The sequence below is a fragment of the Chlorocebus sabaeus genome, chromosome 20, assembly GCF_047675955.1.
Source record: "Chlorocebus sabaeus isolate Y175 chromosome 20, mChlSab1.0.hap1, whole genome shotgun sequence".
Classification (NCBI taxonomy): domain Eukaryota; kingdom Metazoa; phylum Chordata; class Mammalia; order Primates; family Cercopithecidae; genus Chlorocebus; species Chlorocebus sabaeus.
Genome location: NC_132923.1, coordinates 112,532,708 through 112,554,114, shown reverse-complemented (window position 1 = coordinate 112,554,114; position 21,407 = coordinate 112,532,708). Strand labels below are relative to the sequence as shown.

Sequence of the window (21,407 nt, the reverse complement as noted above, 5' to 3'; positions counted from 1 at the left end):
GTGTGTGTGTGTGTGTATTTTGTTTTTCCCCCTCATGACCTCACAAAAGGCTATAGATCTTAGTCCCACAAAAGTAAAATAGCTCTGCCACTGGGATGTGTTTTCCATGTTCTGAGGCTTTTTCTCAAAACGCTATCGCTGGTTCTTTAGTTTTCAGCCGATGCACCCAAAATATTTCCCTTCCAGTGGCTTTCTTGGAGCAAGTACTTCGATACCGTGTAACTCAGGACATACTTGAATGCCTACAATGTGCCAGGCACTGGTGCCAGTGGCTTCAGGGGATAGAGCGTGAGTCATGCAGCTTCTGTCTCATGGTGTCCAGCCCTGCAGCAAAATCAAGTCCAGGCCACAGGGATGGCAAGTAATTCTGATATCAAATGGAATCTTAGTGCCTTTAGAAACACTTGAAAGTGGCCGGGCATGGTCGCTCACGCCTGTAGTCCCAGTACTTTGGGAGGCCAAGGCAGGCGGATCACGAGGTCAGGAGTTCCAGACCAGCCTGACCAACATGCTGAAACCCCGTCTCTACTAAAAATGCCAAAATTGGCCAGGCGCGGTGGCTCAAGCCTGTAATCCCAGCACTTTGGGAGGCCGAGACAGGCAGATCACGAGGTCAGGAGATCGAGACCATTCTGGCTAACACGGTGAAACCCCGTCTCTGCTAAAAAATACAAAAAACTAGCCGGGTGAGGTGGCGGGTGCCTGTAGTCCCAGCTACTCGGGAGGCTGAGGCAGGAGAATGGCGTGAACCTGGGAGGCAGAGCTTGCAGTGAGCCAAGATCGCGCCACTGCACTCCAGCCTGGGCGACAGAGCGAGACTCCATCTCAAAAAAAAAAAAAATTACAAAAATTATCTGGGCATGTTGACAGGTGCCTGTAATCCCAGCTACTCTGGAGGCTGAGACAGGAGAATTGCTTGAACCTGGGAAGCAGAGGTTGCAGTGAGCCAAGATCACGCCACTGCACCCCAGCCTGGGCAACAGAGTGAGACTCAGTCTCAAAGAAAAAAAAAAAGAAAGAAAGAAACACTTGAAAGTATAGGGCCAGGCACGGTGGCTCGTGCCTGTAATCCCAGCATTTTGGGAGGCTATAGCGGGCAGATCACTTGAGCCCAGGGGTTCATGACCAGCCTGGGCAATATAGTGAGACCCTATCTCCATAAAATAAAAAAGTAATAATAATTTAAAAAGTGTGTTGAGGTAAGAAGGGAGGAAGGATCACAGCGAGTTGGAATAAAAGATCTCACAGGGAGGTGGCATTGGAGAAGGGCTGTGAGAGCTGGGTAGGATTTTAGCAGGGAAGGGAAAGGAAATTTTGGCCACAGGGAACAAAATGAGAAAAGAGCTGAATCGGGAGAGGGTGGGCCATTTCGGGAGTAGTGAGCCATTCTGTGTGCTTAGCACATAGCTGATATGTGGCCAGAGTCAGAAAAATCGGGCCAGAAGAGTAAGTATGGGGCCGCCCAGCACAACCCAGAGCTTGCCCTTTTGTGGGAAACCGTCGGAGGTTTTCTGAACGCAGAGCGGCCATCAGAGCTCCATGTCAGGAAGCTGAGCCTGCAGCACGTGGATGGTGGCGCGATGGGAGAAGAGGGCAGAGCAGGGAGCTCTCGGAGTGCACCCACCTGGAGATGACCCACCCGGAAGTGGAGCAGGGGAGAGGCAGCAGTCACCAGCTTTGTGTCTTTCAGGGTTGTTTCATTTACAAACGCTGTTTGCTCTCCCAAGTCCAGGCATAATTTAGACATTTTGAAATCATCCTTTTGAGTTTTCTCATGCTTTCTAAGAGCTGTAAGTTTTTATGTTACAAATAAGTTAACCTTGTTGTTTATTGTTGTAAAAAACCAGATGAATTGCCAATTTATGTTAAAATTATATACGTAGGAATTCTCTCAAGAAACCTCACAGTCTTTTCTATTTCTACCTTTTCTTTTTAACTGTAGCCTGGGAAATTTTTAACCTGCAAAAAGGGTGAGTCCTTGTTGGGTTTCAGTTCAGTTTTTAAACCATTTGGGGATTATATCTAACCTAAATTTATACTGGAAATCATCCCAGCAGAAATTCTAATAACAGCAGTTCAGTGAACTTCCTATAAATTGTACTGAATAACTTTAACAGTAATATCTGAAATGACTAAATATAAAATGTTTATATTATAGTTATCTATAGATCATCAATTGGATATAAAATATGGACAGAATCAAGCCAGGCATGATGGCTTATGCTTGTAATTCCAGCACTTTGGGAGGCCAAGGCAAGAGGATTGCTTGAGGCCAGGAGTTTGAGACCAGCCTGGGCAACATAGTGAGACCCCGTTTCTATTAAAGAAATATTTTTAAAAATATGGGCAGAATCAAATGTTTCCTTTACATTTTTCTTCTACCAGTGTCTTATTTTGTTGTAGTTTCTCCTGAAATCACCTGTTTATTCAGGTTATCTATGAATGTGCAAAAAATAAAACAGTTGCTTTTGTTGGATTATAGGCAGAATAATCCTGATTGCAACGAAACACTTTAATTTCAAAAAATAATTTCTGGCTGGGCGCAGTAGCTCACATCCATAGTCCCAGCAGTTTGGGAGGCTGAGGCAGGTGGATTGCTTGAACCCAGGAGTTCGAGACCAGCCTGGCCAACATAGCAGGACCCCATCTCTATAAAAAAAATTTTTGTTCCTAACTTGAAAACGTTTTTGTCTTCATAAGCTTCTAACTATTGGAGTAAGCTTTTACATTCTTCCAAATAGTTGAATAAATAACACAGTGCTATTATCATGTAAAGGTAAATCTTTGCTCTAGATTGTTAGGTTTGGCTCTATGTTTTTATCAGTATTTCTTAATAGTGTTGGGGGGATAATAAATCATAGGAAAACAAACTGTAAGAAAAATAGGTGGAGAAAAGGACTTACCTTTCAATGTATATTTCTCAGCTGTAGGGTTGTTAATTTCATGCCTGTGCTCTGCTAGTCAGTCGCTCCATCAGGAGTGCGGCAGGCTTAGTGCTTCATTTTTCTTTGACAGATTTGGATTTGTCCCAATGTGATTGTATTTGCTTGTTTGTTTTTAACCCCAGTATTTTTTTTTTCTCTGTCTTTTTAAAAAGCGACAGGATCTTGCTCTGTCACCCAGGCTGGAATGTGGTGGTGTGATCATAGGTCACTGCAGCCTTGACCTCCTGGGTTCAACCAATCCTCCTTCCTCAGCCTCTCAAGTAGCTGGGACTACAGGCATGCACCAGCACATCGGCTAAGTTTTCATTTTTGTTTATTTATTTATTATTATTATTTTTGAGATGGAGTCTCACTCTGTCACCCAGGCTGGAGCGCAGTGGTGCAGTCTCAGCTCACTGCAACCTCTGCCTCCCGGATTCAAGTGATCCTCCCACCTCAGCCTCCCAAGTAGCTAGGATTACAGGCATCCACCACCATGCTCGGCTAATTTTTTTGTATTTTTAGTGAAGACAGGGTTTCACCTGTTGACCAGGCTGGTCTCAAACTCCTGACCTCAGATGATCTTTCTGCCTTGGTCTCCCAAAATGCTGGGACTACAGGTACATGCCACCACACCCAGCTAATTTTTGTGTTTTTAGTAGAGACAGAGTTTCTCCATGTTGGCCAAGCTGGTCCCAAACTCCCAACTTCAAGTGATCTGCCCATGTCAGCCTCCCAAAGTGCTGATATTACGGGCACGAGCCACTGTGCCCGGCCTGATTTTTTTTTTTTTTTAAGAGACAAGATCTTGCTATGTTGCCCAGTGTTCTGACACTGAATCCAACAATTCTCAGGTGGGTTCTTACTGGCTCCCCAGCAGATCAAGCCCCAGTTGCCCACAGAGGTGACAAGCTTGAAAACACGACCTGGAAGGACAGAGAATGGGCTTGCCCTCCTTCCCAGTGCCACTGTTCCCAGGCCTCCACTCTTGTTTCGTGGGGTCACTTCCCGAAACAAACAGTGTGTGTGCCTTTGCCTTGCCTTGCCTCTGCTTCTCCAAGGAGCCTAGGTTAGGCACAGGTAAAGCTTCCAAGTTTGGTTGTGGTTATTCCTCTTATGTAAGGTGCTGTCCCAGGCTCTCAAAATAAAAAAGGCAAATTTTAGGTTATGCAAAAAGGATAAAGACTAATATAAAAAACACCCACGTGCCCACCCAATTTAGCAAATGAAATTTTACTAATACAGTTGAATCCCCTGTGTCTCCTCCCAGAGATAACCATCATCCTGAGCTCAGGTTTCCCATTTTCCATGAAATCTGTAAACTTTAATAGGTTTAACCATATGAAATTGCTATATTTGTTGGTCAGAAGTGGTCACATATCAGCATTTATTCTGATTTAGCTTGATACTCTGTGTGTATGTACACACACTTTTTTTTTTTTTTTTTTTTTGATATGGAGTCGCACTCTGTTTCCCAGGCTGGAGTGCAATGGCGCGATCTCAGCTCACTGCAACCTTCACCTCCTGGGTTCAAACGATTCTCCTACCTCAGGCTCCCAAGTAGCTGGGATTACAGGTGCCTGCCACTGCGCCTGGCTAATTTTTTGTATTTTTAGTGGAGACGGGGCTTCACCATGTTGGCCAGACTGGTCTTGAACTCCTGACCTCAGGTGATCCGCCCACTTCGGCCTCCCAAAGTGCTGGGATTTTAAATTATCTGTATTTGAAGTCGACGTGATTTGTCTCTTTAGAAAGGAATCTATGTAAAAGCTGTTAGAGCGAATAAGTGAGTTTAGGAAGATTGTAGGATATGGGTTCAATGCACAAAATCAACTATCTTTGTAACAGTAAACATTTGGAAATTGAAATATCTATAGATATTTCAAAAATCCCTAAATATATATACACATATTTATACAAATATGTATACACACACACATATATATAAAAGTATGTGAAATCTATATTATTTCAAATATATATATACACACACACATATATATATATTTATATATATATATATTTTTTTTTTTTTCTTTAGACGGAGTCTCGCTCTGTTGCCCAGGCGGGAGTGCAGTGGTGCGATCTTGGCTCACTGCAACCTCCGCCTCCTGGATTCAAGCAAGTCACCGTGCCTGGCCATGAAATATTGTAATATATTTTGAGATAAGCATCTTCAATTATTTTCAACGATATTTGTAGCTTAAGTAAACATTAACAAAATATATGTATGATCCGTATGCTGAAAATCGTATGCTAAACTGTATGCTAGAACACTAATGAAATAAATAATATTTTACATCATTTACAATTTTATATATTGGCCAGGCATGGTGGGACAGGCCTGTAATCCCAGCACTTTGGGAGGCCAGTGTGGGTGGATCACCCTGAGGTCAGGAATTCGAGACCAGCCTGGCCAACATGACAAAACCCCATCTGTACTAAAAATACAAAAGTTAGTCAGGCATAGTGGTGCACGCCTGTAATCCCAGCTACTTGGGAGGCTGAGGCAGGAGAATCGCTTGAACCTGGGAGGCAGAGGTTGCAGTGAGCCGAGATCACGCCACTGCACTCCAGCCTGAGCGACTGAGAAAAAAAGACAAAAAATAAGGAGTTGGAAGTATTTAGAAAATAATAAAATAAAAAATAAAATTTTATATAAATGGCATAATTGTATAAATTCTTATTTTTTTGCTCAACACTGTATCAGCAAGACTAATCCATGTTGAAATGTGTATTCAGTTTCACTTCTATAGTATCTTATTTTCTAAATATACTACAATTTATTTACCCATTCTCATGTTGATGGGCATTTACGTTCTTTTTGGTGTGCTGCCATCGCATTCCCGGATGCCGCTAACATTCCGTAGCATCCTGTATGAGGCTGGGGCGACGCTGCTGGCTTGTGGAGTTACGCTTCTCCAGTCTTAGTGCATATTGTCAGATACTCTCTAAGGCATTTAGAGCTGTTTGCATCTTCCTAGCCATGTGTAAGAGTTCCCATTGCTTCAGAGCATCATCAGTACTTTTTATTTTCAGAATTTAAAAATGTTGCCGGTCTAGTAGTTACATTTTTATTACTTTCCAACGTATTTTTAAGTAAATTATAGATGAATCCTTCTCAGACTTATACCCAGTGGAAGACCAGGTTTTTTCCTCTAAACTGTCACTGTCTGATGCTTTTGTAAAATGGAATAAAAATGTCATAGCGATGTAAACTTGCTAAAGCGTTTCTAAACACTTTCTCTCTGTTTCGGTACTGAACCTTCTCGCGAACTGGTAGCAAAGTTCACAGACTAGCACTGGGTCCTCAGACTACATCACGGTATATGTAACATTTAGGGATTTTGACATATCTTAAGAGATTTTGAAATGAAAAAGCTCTCTTCATTTGCCATCCAGGATAGTTGTAGCTTCCATTGTGAATACGCTGCCTCAAACACAAGAATTTAAAAGGATTTCAGATGATTTATTTGGACATCTAAATTAGTAGAAAATTACGAGTCACTGAACAGTAAGGTTGGCTGTCACGTTCTTGGAGATGACTTGTTTACAGATCCCCTTTCTTGATTTGTGCAGTCAGTAAGTTTTGATGGAGCGTTGTGCTGGCCTCTGTCACAGGTTCTGGGGAGACAGCGGTCAGCAAGATGAAGGATCCCTCACGGAGCATAGGGAGAAAAAGATAGTGAATGTGCCAACAAGCGAATACGTTCAGATAATAACAAGTACCGTGAGAAAATAAAATGGTATGGAGCACGAGAGAGTGACTTGATGGGTGGTGATTTTGAACTTGAGTGGTCAGGGAAGGCCTATCCAAAGAACTGACATTGGAAGTGAGACCTAAATAACATGAAAGAATTACTTAACTTCCTATCACTTCATTGACATTTATCCTAGTATAATGTAAATAACTTTTTTCTGATGTGTATATATAGTCAAAATGCCTTATAATTTTTTATCTTGATTTATGGAGGTTCCATATATCAAAGCAAGTGTAAAATATCTTTGAGCTAATGGCCCCTTCTGTACCTTGAAGCTTTTTGTTTTTCCAGTAAGCTCAATTTCAGCTGCAAACAATCCACTACTCCCCAAATCAAGGTAGACCTCAAGACTTAGGTGCTAAGAAATAGCTAGGTTATGGCTGGGCGCGGTGGCTCACGCCTGTAATCCTTGCACTTTGGGAGGCCGAGGCAGGTGGTCACAAGATCAAGAGATCGAGACCATCCTAGCCAGCATGGTGAAACCCCGACTCTACTAAAAATACAAATACTAGCTGGGTGTGGTGGCGTGCACATGTAGTCCCAGATACTTGGGAGGCTGAGGCAGGAAAATAGCCTGAACCCAGGAGGTGGAGGTTGCAGGGAGCTGAGATCGCGCCACTGCACTCCAGCCTGGTGACAGAGTGAGACTCCATCTCAAAAAAAAAAAAAAGAAAGAAATAGCTAGGTTACCCATGTGTATACGTTCCTAATCTTTCCAAAGCAAAGTGTTCCCATGGGTGGGGACAGGGTAATTCAGAAGTGAAGGAGCTCAGGATAGGCATGTGTGTCACCTCCATACTGCCTAGCACAGAGCCTGGCTTGCGAGCCTTGCTGTTCATGAAATATGTGCTGGGAAAATGACTGGGAAAGTAATCTACGTGTACTGAGACATCAACACGCCCCAACATTTATGTTGAACCCTCATCAATTAGTTTGAATAACCATGTGTTTCCTATTTTTTTATTTCCTTACCTGATTTACATTTTTATTTTTGTAAGTTTTATGTCATATTTAGGACAGTAGAACATGTTCATAATACATGTGTGTGTATAAATAAGTAAATAAGCCAGGCATGATGGTTCACACCTGTCATCCCAGCACTCTGGGAGACCGAGGCAGGAGGATCTATTGAGCCAAGGAATTTGAGGCGGTAGTGAGCTATGATGTCACCACTGCATTCCAGTCTTGGCAACAAAGCGAGATCCCATCCCCCCAAAAAAAGATCCTTTTAAAGTGTACAGAGCACTTTGCTTTTCCTGCACCATTTCAAAGCATAAGTTGCCCACAATGATGGCTGTCACTCCCCAGTACTTCGATATGTATTTCCTACAAACAGGGGCATTTTCCTGGGAGAAAAAAAACAAAAAACTGGGAAATTAACATTGTTACATTTCTCCCTCCTAATCCTCAGATCCCATTCAGGATTTGCCGGTTGTCCCAGTAATGTCCTTTATAGTGAAAATATCCAGTTGTTTCTCACCTATCGCGTTTATTTGTCAGGTCTTTTAAGTCCTTTTCAATCTGAAGGAAGCCTGTCTGTCTTCACTGTTCATAGCATCCCATCCTCTTGAAGATTGCAGTCCAGTTACTCTGTAGCATGTCTCTCGCTTTGGGTTTGCGTGATGTTTCCTCCGGGTTTGATTCAGTTTGTGCATCTTTGACCAGAACATTGCAGAGGTGACGCTGATCTCTTCCCTTCAGGTCCTGTCCGATGATGCGGTTTCCATTTGTCCCCTTTGGCTCTGAGCCCTTGGTTAAGGTGGTGTCTGCCAGACTTCTCCACTGTCGAGTTGCTCTTTTTCTCCTTGTAATTAATTAATATTTTGTGGGAGGTACTTTGAAACTGTTTCCCCATCAAACCTTCAGTGTATTCAGTTTGTTCATACAGTAAGGTCCATGGTTTCCTATTTTATTCATTGGTTATAATCTGTTACTGTGATTATTTTGATGCTGCAGTTTGTCTGGATTTGGCCAGTGGTTGTCCCTTCAAGGTGGCTTCTGTGTCTTTTTGACATGCACCCATCATTCTTTGAGTACTTTCTTACTTTCTAGCACAAGATATTCTAGAATTATTTGGTACTTTCGCTGCCTCAGCCCTGGCACTTGGGCTCCAACATACAGTGCTGAACTAGGAGTCAGCCATTTTTCCAAGGAGCCCTTGGATTGCTTTCAGTGGAGAAGAGTGTATAGAAACCAGGATATGGCAGTTGGCTGTGTCCATTGCTCATGGAGTGTCCCTGTTTCCAGGCCCTTCAGTGGACAGGGCTAGGAAATATGCAGATGCACACATGTGTCTACATACATGCACACAATACATGTATCTACATACGTGCATATACATGCATTTACATTTAACACGTCCAGCTCCGGTCCAATACTAAAGAATTTTCTCCCTTCCCCTGTCTGTGACTGTCACTGCCTTTTTCCTGTGTGTACTGGGCTGCCCCTTATACAGACACTCCCTCACCCTACAGGGCTCCACTACCCGCTGCCGAGTTCCCACACACCACCCCCTCACCTTCCCACCCTGCCTGGGCCTCCGCCTCCAGTCCGACTGCTCCAATGCAGGAATACTCTCCCCCTTACCCTGTGTTAGGCAGCCTCCTGTTGGGCATACCATCCTCATCTCTGCTGGGCTCCAATACCCCATGTCAGGCCACTCTCCGAGTGACCACCTGCCCTGCCCCACCCGGACCCCACACCGTGCTGCGGGCTGCTGCAGCTCCCCCACTGCCCAGCTTTGTGCACAGCTACCTTACATGGCTCCATCGACAGCTTCTAGACTGAATGTTCAGGAATAGAAAGGATGCCTTATTCATTATTTGTATTATTATTATTGTCTTGAGACAGGGTCTGGCTCTGTTGCCCAGGCTGGAGTGCAGTAGAGCAATCTCGGCTTACTGCAGCCTCTGCCTCCTGGGCTCAAGTGATCCTCCCACCTCAGCTTCCTGAGTACCTGGGACCACAGGCACACACCACCAGGCCTATGAACAGGGGCCTCTGGTCCTCCCGAATGGATAACATCCACTCACGTTCCCCTTCTCAGAGGCAGAGCAGGGTTTGATGCTTGTTCATCAAAGCCAATGCTCGCTCACAAAAGTCACAAAGAGATCGCCATATGGACACTGTCTCTGATGGGGCCGTCGGAGCATCTGCACCTGGCCCATGTCGTTCTGCTCCTGGCTGTCACGGAACCCAAGGCCAGATGTGGAATTCAAGCTGAACTTGGACTTCCCAAATCCTTCCTACTTCATGGACAGGGAGGACAGGAAAGAGGGAGGGAAGATTCCAGTGGACATCCTGGAGAGCAGTCATCAGTTTTCTCGAGCAGCTGGCATGGATCTGCCACCACACCAACCTTGAAAACGGAGCCCGGAGTGCTTGAAGAGCAGCCTGGGCAGCTGAAACACTTTCCCTTGTTCCTAGGCAAATTTGCACGGTTTGTGGGGGGAAGAACTCACCCTGGTTTTTCTTAACTGTGATGTCTTAGATCAAAACTGTATGTTTGAGTCCAGCTCCCTGGATAGGTTTGCAAACCTGAGGTGTTTTTTGGGCTGTTTTTGGGCTTTGGGTTAGGTAATTGCCTACTTATAATTTGACTGCCTCTTTGACATGCCCTTCAATAGCAAAATAGCTAAGTGGGGTTGCAAAGAACAGAAATCTGTGTTTCTCAATTCGTGTGCGCTCTCTCTAGATTTGGTCCATCTGCTGTTTCCTTCAGGGGACCTTATAATCTGCTCCTCTGTCTTCTTTGCTTTATTCAGTAAATAGCCAAACAACCTCTAGGCTTAAGGGGAAAAAGGCCGATACTGCTGTCACGAGCTGTTAGAAGTTCTCCCATTTGTGGTTTTGAAGATCGCACTTCTCCAATAGAAAAGCCAAATAAAAAGTACTTTTCTTTATTGATGGGCTACAGGGTTTGAGTGTCAGCACTTGAGTGCAGTACCTTCACATCTTGAAAGAGTGTGTGTGTGTGTAGATTGTTTCTGTAGAAGCCCTGACAGCTGCCTAATCAGCTTAACTGTTAATGTTGCTGTAATTGGGGGGTAGCTGTGATTGTGGACCTGTTCCTCGGGTGGCAAAGTGCATTTTCGAGGTATTTTGAGCCTGGCAGCTGGCCACCAAACTGCTTGAAAATGATTTCTACATTGTGCATACATCTTCAGTTCAAGCACAGTCATAGATCTTTTCCAACTTAACTACGGAAGAGAGAAATTTTTATTTTTATTTTTTTGTTTTTGTGGTTTTTTTTTTTTTTGAGACAGAGTCTCGCTCTGTCGCCCAGGCTGGAGTGCAGTGAATAGTCTTGGCTTACTGCAGCTTTGACCTCCTGGGCTCAAGCAGCCCTCCCACCTCAGCTTCCTGAGTAGCTGGGACTACAGGTGCACACCACCACGAATGGCTAATTTTTTTTTTTTTTTTTTTGTAGAGATGAGGTCTCATTATGTTGCTCAAGCTGGTCTCAGACTCCTGGCCTCAAGTAATCCTCCTGCATCGGCCTCCCAAAGTGTTGGGATTATAGGCGTAAGCCACCACACCCAGCCAGAGAAGTTTCTATAACCAGAATTACTATTAATAACTAAGGATATGTTGCCCTAATTAAAGACGGAAAATAGTGCCAGCCAAAACCAGCCTTTCTGGGCCCACAACCAGGTCCATGGCAGACCCTCATGAAGCAGGGCTCTGGTATCCAACACCTGTGCTCAGCGATGGTGAGACCCAGGTGCTACCTCTGACCTGGCAGCTGGCTGCTGTAGCCATTTCACCCCATCTTTTTATCTTGTTTCCCCTTATACATTGTTTTTAACTTTGGTAAAACTCTTAGTGAAATGTACAGATCTTCAAAGTGTGCAGTTTGGTGACTTGACAGTATCTACCCTTGTAACTAACACAGCAATCAAAGTATTTTCATGATCCCATCCTTATGCCAATCCATAATTTGTTCCGATCAATAATGATTAATCATCATGTTGACCACTTTTCTTGTACATGGTTTAAGGAATATTATAGATTTGGAAAAAACTCATAGCCGTTTAAGAATTGATGTTCCAGGGTTGGGCACAGTATGGCTCATGCCTATAATCTAGCACTGTGGGAGGCTGAGGCAGGCAGATCACTTGAGGTCAGAAGTTCAAGACCAGTGTGGCCAACATGGTGAAACCTCGTCTCTACTAAAAATACAAAAATTAGCCGGGCGTGGTGGCAGGCACCTGTAGTCCCAGCTACTCAGGAAGCTGAGGCAGGAGAGTTACATGAACCCAGGAGGCAGAGGTTTCAGTGAGCCAAGATTGCACCACTGCACTCCAGCCTGGGTAACAGAGTGAGACCCTGTCTCAAGAAAAAAGAAAGAATTTATGTTCCAATAAGTCAGAGTATGTGTTTGTAAATACAGTAGCCATTAAAACATAAAAATCCATCTTGAATAGCTAGCATTCCATATTTTCTTGAATTTTAATTCAGTTACAGGTTTCTTTCTGATCTGGAAAAATGATGATGGTAACATAAATAATAAAGGTTGACAAAAGTTTTTGCATTTTTCATATATTCTGCTCCCCTCTAGCACTTCTGACTTTAGGTCCCAGAATTTTACAAGTACTCAGATTATCAAAGGAAGTTTTAAAATTCACCATGCCCAGCTGTATGTGCTCTTTTTTCTGTTTAGTAAAGTCCATCTCCCTGGCTGTTTTAGTCAGTGGTGATTGAGGAGAACCAAAAGCACTTTGCCTATCCCCAGACAGAAATGGAGGCCTTGCCTTTGATATTAGTGGACCTGCAGGCTCGGGACACTGGAGAAATGGGATTTTCTAGGTCAGATTTACAGAAAGACATAGAATATAAATCTCTTGCCTTAGGATGCCAAAGATAATTTCACTGCTGAATGAATCAAGCCATTCCTTCTCAAGAGTAAAATCGTTCCTCCTACTCTGTTTGTTTTGTTTTCTTTTGTTTTTTTTTTTTTTTTTTTGAGACAGAGTCTCGCTCTGTCACCCAGGCTGGAGTGTGGTGGCACAATCACGGCTCTCTGCAGCCTCCGCCTCCCAGGTTCAAGCAATTCTCATGCCTCAGCCTCCCATCCTCCTACTCTCTAATGTTTACTAGAAGTGGTGGGCTCCTCATTTTTTTTCAGTCCAAAGCAAAGGGGTGTGGCAAAATCATGTTCCCAGTTTGTTCTTCAGTGAAACAGCTAAACCTTGCCTTCTCCTAGTTGGGATAGGGCAACAGAGTGGAGCCATGGTGGTTCCAGAAAGGTCAGGAAGTACACACTTGGCTGCCATCCTCATCTGTTGCTCCTTGAAACTGACCTTCTTGTATGGCCTTTTCCACTTTTCTCCTTTACTGATGCCTGTTATCCAGCTGTCAAGCACTCTTTCTTAAGTCCCCAAGAAGGTTGTTGGTTACATGTTGTTCTTAGCTATTTTAGGTACAAGGTATGTGCTGTCATTGTGATGGCTAATTGCACAGGTGGTCTTAGCATACGAAGGCAGCTTCTGGTCTATATTTTGTGGAAAACCTACATACATCATAGGAAAAAGCCTCAGGCATTGGTTTTTAGGTTGCATTATTTGTGTTGTGCCTGTAGACCTTACGCTGCCAGAGGGGGATAGTAAGTGACTACAGAAAAAGTAAAGTGGTTAATGATGATTTTTATTTTAATTGAATCCCCATTATCTTTTCTCAAATAAATGTGCAGCCATCACCCAACAGGATGATGTTAATGTTACATCGTTAGAGAATTCAGACATTTATAAAAGTGAGCTATTTCTGAAACAATTCTAAGGAGAAAAATAGTCATTTGGTTTTTGAATGAACAGCTGCAGATCCTCTTCATGTTTATCACAAGTCGTTTTCAGTCCATTTTCATAGATTATGTCCTTTCCCTGCTGTCTGCAATCTTCTAAATCCCTTTCGTGCTAATATCGGGCTATCAGGGGCAGCATCAGAAATCTACGTAGGGATGTCTGTGGACTCACAGAAGGGCAAAGCTACCAGCTGAGGGCTTGTAACCTTTTTTCTCAAATAGGAAACTGATGGTTTTGCCTCCAAGTTAATTCTTCATGCTTCTAAAGCACCTCACAGCTAGAATTCACATATTTCATAACCATATTTATGCTACTTCAAGGGAAAATGGGTGTGAAGGAGAGAGAAAGAACAAAAATTCAGAAAAAGCTTGCTAATCAGTTCTTGCATGGCTTCATTTTTGTGTAATTCTTTTTTTTAGAGAGAGAGAGAGACAGGGTCTCACTCTGTTGCTCAGGCTGGAGCACAGTGGTGCGATTGTGGCTCACTGCAGCCTCGAACTCCTGGGTTCAAACAATCTTCCCACTTTAGCCAACTGAGTAGATAAGGCTACAAGCATGTGCCACCATGCCTGGCTAATTATTTAATTTGTTTGTAGAGATAGGGTCTTGCAGTGTTGCCCAGGCTGGTCTCAAGTTCCTGGCATCCCAAAGTGCTGGGATTACAAGAATGAGCCACTGTGTCTGGCCATTTTGTTATAATTCTTAGTCCTATCACAGGTATTGGATTTTGGTGGAGAGAGAGAGAGAGAGAGAGAAAGAGCAGGCGCCAGCCATATGACCCATTGCTGTCATCTGCATGTTACATTCAGTTACAGTGTATTTCTGGAATTTGAAGAAAAGAAGTATCTTGAAGGGAAAAAGGAAGAAGGATATGATTATCAAGTAGCTGTTTGCAAGATAGCTTCTGTCATACAATGCATTGGTACTAGGAAAAATTCATTGCTGTGGAGGACTAGGGATAATACATGGTCCTTTTACCTTGGGCAAGGAAAATGTTTAATGTATAGAATTAACAAAGTACTAATATTTTATAAGCTGTTCTTAATTAGTTCTTGATTTCCATTGTGTTCAGTGTTAATATTTCTTGACTATATCACATGGGAATTTTAATATTTTCTTAATGTTTAAAATACATTTAAAATAAACTAATACCAAGAACCAAATGGGTTGTAATTTTGCAAAATCTCAATTCTCATTCTCTTTAAAAGCGACAAAGCTAACCACCTTTGAAATGGATGCTGAAGAAACTTTGAAATGTATCCAGAAGCGGCCGGGCGCGGTGGCTCAAGCCTGTAATCCCAGCACTTTGGGAGGCCGAGACAGGTGGATCACGAGGTCAGGAGATTGAGACCATCCTGGCTAACACGGTGAAACCCCGTCTCTACTAAAAAATACAAAAAACTAGCTGGGCGAGGTGGCGGGCGCCTGTAGTCCCAGCTACTCGGGAGGCTGAGGCAGGAGAATGGCGCAAACCCGGGAGGTGGAGCTTGCAGTGAGCTGAGATCCGGCCACTGCACTCCAGCCTGGGCGACAGAGCCAGACTCTGTCTCAAAAAAAAAAAAAAAAAAGAAATGTATCCAGAAGCAATAATAATCATCAGTATTTAATATATTTACCTATTCACCTTCCCTTTTAAGAACTGATACGCTACTTTAAAATCCTTACTAAAGCTATATAATATTTTATTATTTATCTATATTACTTTTTTTTGAGACAGTCTTGCTCTCTTACTCAAGATGGAGTACAGTGGCATAATTTTGCCTCCCAGGCTAAAGCAATTCTCATGTCTCAGCCTCCTGAGTAACTAGGACTACAGGTGTGTAATTTTGTATTTTTAGTAGAGATGGGGTTTCATCACATTGGCCAGGCTGGTCTCAAACTCCTTGCCTCAAGTTGATCTGCCTGCTTCAGCCTCCCAAAGTGTTAGGAATACAGGCGTAAGCCACCGTGCATGGCTTTCTGTATTACTTTAGTATATGGAAATACTGTAGTAAATAAGAATAGGATTGATCTTAAAACTGCCCCCTGCTGGAAGCAGCTTGCAGTCCACTGAAAAGCCAGGCTGAGTAGAAGGTCCGGCATAATTTATTTTTTTAAATGAATCAGCAAAAAATACATAGTCTTTAGGATAAATGATGTTTCCTCAAGAATGAAGGATATTTGAACACAAAGAATAAATATTAGAGGACAAATTATTTTATATTTTATACAATTGGAGAAATAGTGCAAAGTGGCAGGTAAATGTTCACATTGAGAGAAGCTAATAAATGAGGGAATGTATAATTTGCACTTCAGGATCAATAGATCATTGAAAGATCTTTACATAGGCCAAGCGAGAACAAAGCTAATTTATAGGTTCCTTTTATTGTGTTACCATTGCCAAGCCTAAGGAATACTTCTAAAGGTATTGAGAAGTTTCTTAGATCCATTTTATTACATTTCGTGTATTAAACCATTGCCTAAATAATGTTTTCTGTAAAGAAAATTTAATGTTGCGTTTCTTCTGGTGATTGAAATTAGGCTTTTCATTATCCCAATTCATTAATAAATAGGAAAATAACCATTTTTTTTCTCAGCCTCATGAATGATTCAAATATTGCTCTCTTTCTCTAGTCCATCTCAAAATACTCTGGAGATCACACTTATTGCAAATTATATAAAATGATTTGTGCTCAGATATTCTTCCAATGCTTTTTACCCCAAAATGCTATTTTTGTGGAATTGCATAGTCCCAGTATGAATGTTGAGAAAAAGGTTTGATGGTTTTGCCTTTGTGAAAGAGAAGCTGTGGCTGTAGGGAGGGGAGTTAGGCATCTTTAAAGACGTTGTCAAACATACATTAGCATCTTTCATAGGAATTTCACTCAGGGTAGGAATAGAGAAAGAGAAAAAATAGTTGGAAAGAAAACAAACAAACAAAAAAAATGAACACAGAAAATCTAAGACAAACAGATAAGATAGTAGACATCCCAAAATACCAGCAGTCAATAATGGACTCCAGTGGAAAGACAGTGAGTGTCAAACTGCATTTATTTACATACAGGCACACACATGCATTATACACACATGTATTCTTTTTATGAGACATATCTAAAACATAAGGATACATAAAGGTTAGCAGTAAAGGCTAAAAATTGATTTCCATGCAATACATAATCAAAAGAAAGCTACACTAGCTATATTAATACCAGACAAAATAGACTTTAAAACAAAGCACATTCCTTTATCTGGCAGATGAAGAAGGTCACTACCTAATGATTAAAAGTTTCATTCACCAGGAAGAGAAAACAACTATAAGCTTGTACGCACATGGTAACTTAGCCTTAAAATGTAGGACGCGAAAGTAACCAAATTATACAGAAAAATAACACATCCACCTGATAGTGGGAAAATCTAACAGATCTTTCCTGATAATAGTTAAAACAGACCCCCAAACAATCAGGATATGGAACTTGTAAAGAATATGAGTTGGATATACTGAACATTTTTATAATACTGTACCAAACAGCTGCACAAATACACTCTTTTCAAGCACATGTGGAAGATTTATGAAATTTAATGACATTGAACCAAAAGCAAGTCTCAAACTGTCAAAGGATTACTATCACTATGGATAGCCTACTCCAATCAGAGTGAAAATGAGTAAGACATTAAAAAGATAAAAAACTCCCGTCTATTTGCAGTTTAAGAAACATACATCTAAACAATTCATGAGACAGGGAGAGATCGTAAGAAAAATCAGAGAGTATTTAGAATCAACTGGCGCAGTTGCTCACGTCTTTAATCCCAGCACTTTGGGAGGCTCAGGCAGAAGGATTACTTGAGCACAGAAGTTCCAGACCAGCTTGGGCAAGACTTTGAGACTCTGTACAAAAATGAAATAAAATTAGCCAGGTGTGGCCAGGCATGGTGACTCATGCCTGTAATCCCAGCACTTTGGGAGGCCAAGGTAGGAAGATAGTTTGAGCTCAGGAGTTTGAGACTAGCCTGGGAAACATAGCAAGACCTCATCTCATTAAAAAAAAAAAAAAAGCCAGATGTGGTGGTGCATGCTGAAGGAGGCTGATGTAGTGGGGGTGGCTTGAGCCCAGGAGTTCGAAGCTGCAGTGAGCTCTCTGATCACACCACTGCACTCCAGCCTGGGCGACAGAGAGACTCTGTCTCTCTCTCTCTCTTTTTTTTTTTTTTTTAAAGACAGAGTCTTGTTCTGTCACCCAGGCTGGAGTGCGGTGGCACGATCTTGGCTCACTGCAGCCTCCACTTCCCGGGTTCAAGTGATTCTCCCACCTCAGCCTCCCAAATAGCTGGGATTATAGGTGCTGACTACCATGCCTGGCTAATTTTTATATTTTTAGTAGAGACAGGGTTTCACCATGTTGACCATGCTCGTCTTGAACTCCTGACCTCAAGTGATCCGCCCACCTCAGCCTCCCAAAGTGCTGGGATTACAGGTGTGAGCCACTATGCCTGGCCACACCTGGCTTATTTTATTTTATTTTATTTTTGCCCTGCCTTCTATTTTAAAAAATAAAAATAAAACATATCAAAACTGTTCAGGTGCTGGGTGTGGTTGCACATGCCTGTACTCCCAGCTGCTTGGGAGGCTGAGGCAGGAGGATCACTTGAGCCCAACTCAGGCAATATAGCAAGACCCTGTCTCAAAAAAAAAAAAAAAAAAATTAAACAAACTGGTGGTGAACAGCTGAAACAGTACTTAGAAATGGATGTCTTGCTGGGTGTAGTGGCTCATACCTATAATCCCAGCACTTTGGGAGGTCAAGGGGGGTAGACGACTTCAGCCCAAGGAGTTTGAGACCAGCTTGGGCAATGTGGCAAAACCCCCTCTCTTCTGAAAATACAAAAAATTAGCTGGATGTGGTGGCAGGTACCTTTAGTCCCAGCTACCCAAGAGGCTGAGGCAGGAGGATTACCTGAACCCTAGAGGTCACGGCTGCAGTGAGGCAAGATTGCACTACTGCACCTCATTCTAGGCAACAGAGTGCGACTCTATCTCCAAAAAAAAAAAAACAAAAAAAAAAAACCAGTCACACACAGCAGCAAGGGAGAACCTCAGCAGCAAGATCTAAGCAAAAAAAGCAAGTTGTGGAAGAATACATAACATGATAACATTTTTAGAGATACAAATAAATGTTGTAAACTATAAAGAAAAACAAGGGAATGATAAAATTCCAGAAATGACAGCTTTGAAGGAGGAAAGGAATGTGACAGGGAAAACCAACCTTGTTGCACCGAGGACATCAGAACAGTAGCAGTGTTCTAGAATTGGGCATGTTTGTATCATTCTCATATCTTGCATTCGTTTTATAACCTTTGAATGTAGACAATATTTAATAAAGTTAATTACACTTAAAATAAGTGCATGACCCAGCGTGGTGGCTCATGCCTGTAATCCCAGCACTTTGGGAGGCTGAGGTGAATGGATCACTTGAGGTCAGGAGTTTAAGACCAGCCTGGCCAACATGGTGAAACCCATCTCTACTAAAAATATAAAAATTAGCCGGGCATGGTGGCCGGCCCCTATAATCCCAGCTACTTTGGAGGCTGAGGCAGGAAAATCATTTTGAACCCAAGAGGTGGAGGTTGCAGTGAGCTGAGATCACGTCACTGCACTCCAGCCTGGATGACAGAATGAGACACCATCTCAAAAAAATACATAAAGTAAGTGCAATTGCTAAATTACAGAATACCTGTTCTTGTATATGTGCAAGAAAAGTATACTGTTTTAGGAGAAAAGTTTAACTTACAATGAGTTCTTAATTACTTAGGTTCCATGATTTACATTTCCTCTTCTGTTAAAGATTTTTCTTTTTTTTCACTCCCATTCCCTTTGCCTTGCTGCTCCTTAATTATAGGAAAGATTTGAAGCACTCTTCACCATCTATGATGACCAAGTTACTTTTCAACTGTTTAAAAGCTTTAGAAGAGTCAGAATAAATTTCAGCAAACCTGAAGCAGCAGCAAGAGCGCGAATAGAACTCCACGAAACAGACTTCAATGGGCAGAAGCTAAAGCTGTATTTTGCACAGGTACTTCACAGTGCAAAGAACACTGTTCTCTAAACTTGTTTTTCTCCATCCAAAAATAGTTTTAGTTCACTATTTTCTATATTATTATAGTAGAGGTGTATAGAATGAACCATCTCAATCAGCAAATAATACAAAAATATTTTCCTTTTATTTTATAGGTACATAATGTTATGTATGTATTAAGCACATTGACCTCCTAACTTTGTTTTGCTGAGACTAGCAGTTGAAGGAGTTGATTTTTCTGGCACCTTTGATCAACCGGGATTCTGCGTGGGTTACGCCCTGACACCTAGTGTTAGGGAACTCACTTACCTCCTGTGCATCTAGAATGGCACACATGAAGTAAGACATGAAATCCTTGGGAAAACTGAGAAAATGGTCTCTTAAATCATTTTCTGTGTTCCATAATTCATATGAGGAACCAGGGAGGTCACAGAACTGTACAAATCTTCGACTTTGAAATTGCAGAGGACCCTGTAGGGTACCAAGAATTGGCTACACTTAGTATATTCTAATCCTGCGTTGGTGTGACTCGCTGAGAAACGGATTTCTTCTGAGAAGAATGGGCAAAATCAAGAGACTACTCGTGTATCAAGTGCACTGTTTTATTTTCAGAAAAGCATTTTTTACAGTCTCCCTTTCAAATTAAAAGAAAAAAAAAGTTTCTTGTCTTGCCTTCCAAGTAAAAACCTAAATGAAAAGATGTCTTGACATTTCTGGGTAGAGTCTCTTGAGATAGGGTACAAATAAGTCGATATAACCTAATGTCTTCTCAGATTGGAATTTAGTAGTTATTGTCATTCATTTCTCTGTTCATCCACTTATTTATTTATTTATCTGTTATTTTTATTTTTTTATTTTTTGAGATGGAGTCTCACTGTCACCCAGGCTGGAATGCAGTGATGCAATCTCAGCTCACCACATCCTCTGCCTCCCGGGTTCAAGTGATTCTCCTGCTTCAGCCTCCCAAGTAGCTGGGACTACAGACATGTGCCACCACACCAGCTAATTTTTGTATTTTCAGTAGAGATAGAGTTTCACCATGTTGGCCAGGCTGATCTCGAATTCCTGACCTCAGGTGATCCATCCGCCTCGGCCTCTCAAAGTGCTGGGATTACAGGTGTGAGCCACCACACCCAGCCCATCCATTTATTTTTTATTCGGTTAATATTTATGAAGCATCTACTATGTGTGGCCATGTGCTGTGCACTGAGTGGCCAGTGGTGAGCCAAACAGACCCAGTCCCACCCTCTTGGAGATTATAGACTGTTTAAGAGAAATGTTTAATTTTCTACACAAAGATGGAACAGTAAACATAAAGTTGAAAATGAAGAAAACATAGCCCAGTTTGCAAACTGGCTTTGAGCATCTCGCTCCCCGCAGGTGCAGATGTCTGGTGAAGTGCGGGACAAGTCCTATCTCCTGCCGCCCCAGCCTGTCAAGCAGTTCCTCATCTCTCCTCCAGCCTCTCCCCCGGTGGGGTGGAAGCAGAGCGAAGATGCGATGCCTGTTATAAATTATGATTTACTCTGTGCTGTTTCCAAACTGGGACCAGGTAATAAACTTCTATTTTTCCTCTTTTCTTCCCCAAGAAACTTTTATATTGAAGATCATATTCAGCAGTGTGCATTGTGGCAGTATGATTAGAGCAGAGGATAAAGTCAAACACACCTGGGTTCAAATTCCAGCTGTGGCATCTACTTGCTCTGTGATCTTGAGCAAGTTACGTAGCCTCCATTTTCTGAGCTTCTGCTTTTCCATCTATAAAGTAGGGAGAATCATATACACCATTCAGTGTGGTTGTAAGTACTAAATGAGGGCTGGGCGTGGTGGCTCACACCTGTAATCCCACCACTTTGAGAGGGTAGGGCAGGC

The 21,407-nt window shown here is 42.3% G+C and overlaps 1 protein-coding gene across 2 annotated transcripts in view; it reads left to right on the top strand.

Moving 5' to 3' along the window:
• Positions 1–21,407, top strand: part of RCAN3 (RCAN family member 3) — a 42,066-nt gene that overhangs the window by 12,735 nt on the left and 7,924 nt on the right. For both annotated transcript variants that reach the window (XM_007980013.3, XM_007980014.3), the window contains exons 3-4: positions 19,359–19,532; positions 20,916–21,087. In XM_007980013.3, coding sequence (XP_007978204.2) covers positions 19,359–19,532; positions 20,916–21,087 — 346 coding nt within the window. The remainder of the gene's footprint in view (positions 1–19,358; positions 19,533–20,915; positions 21,088–21,407) is intronic.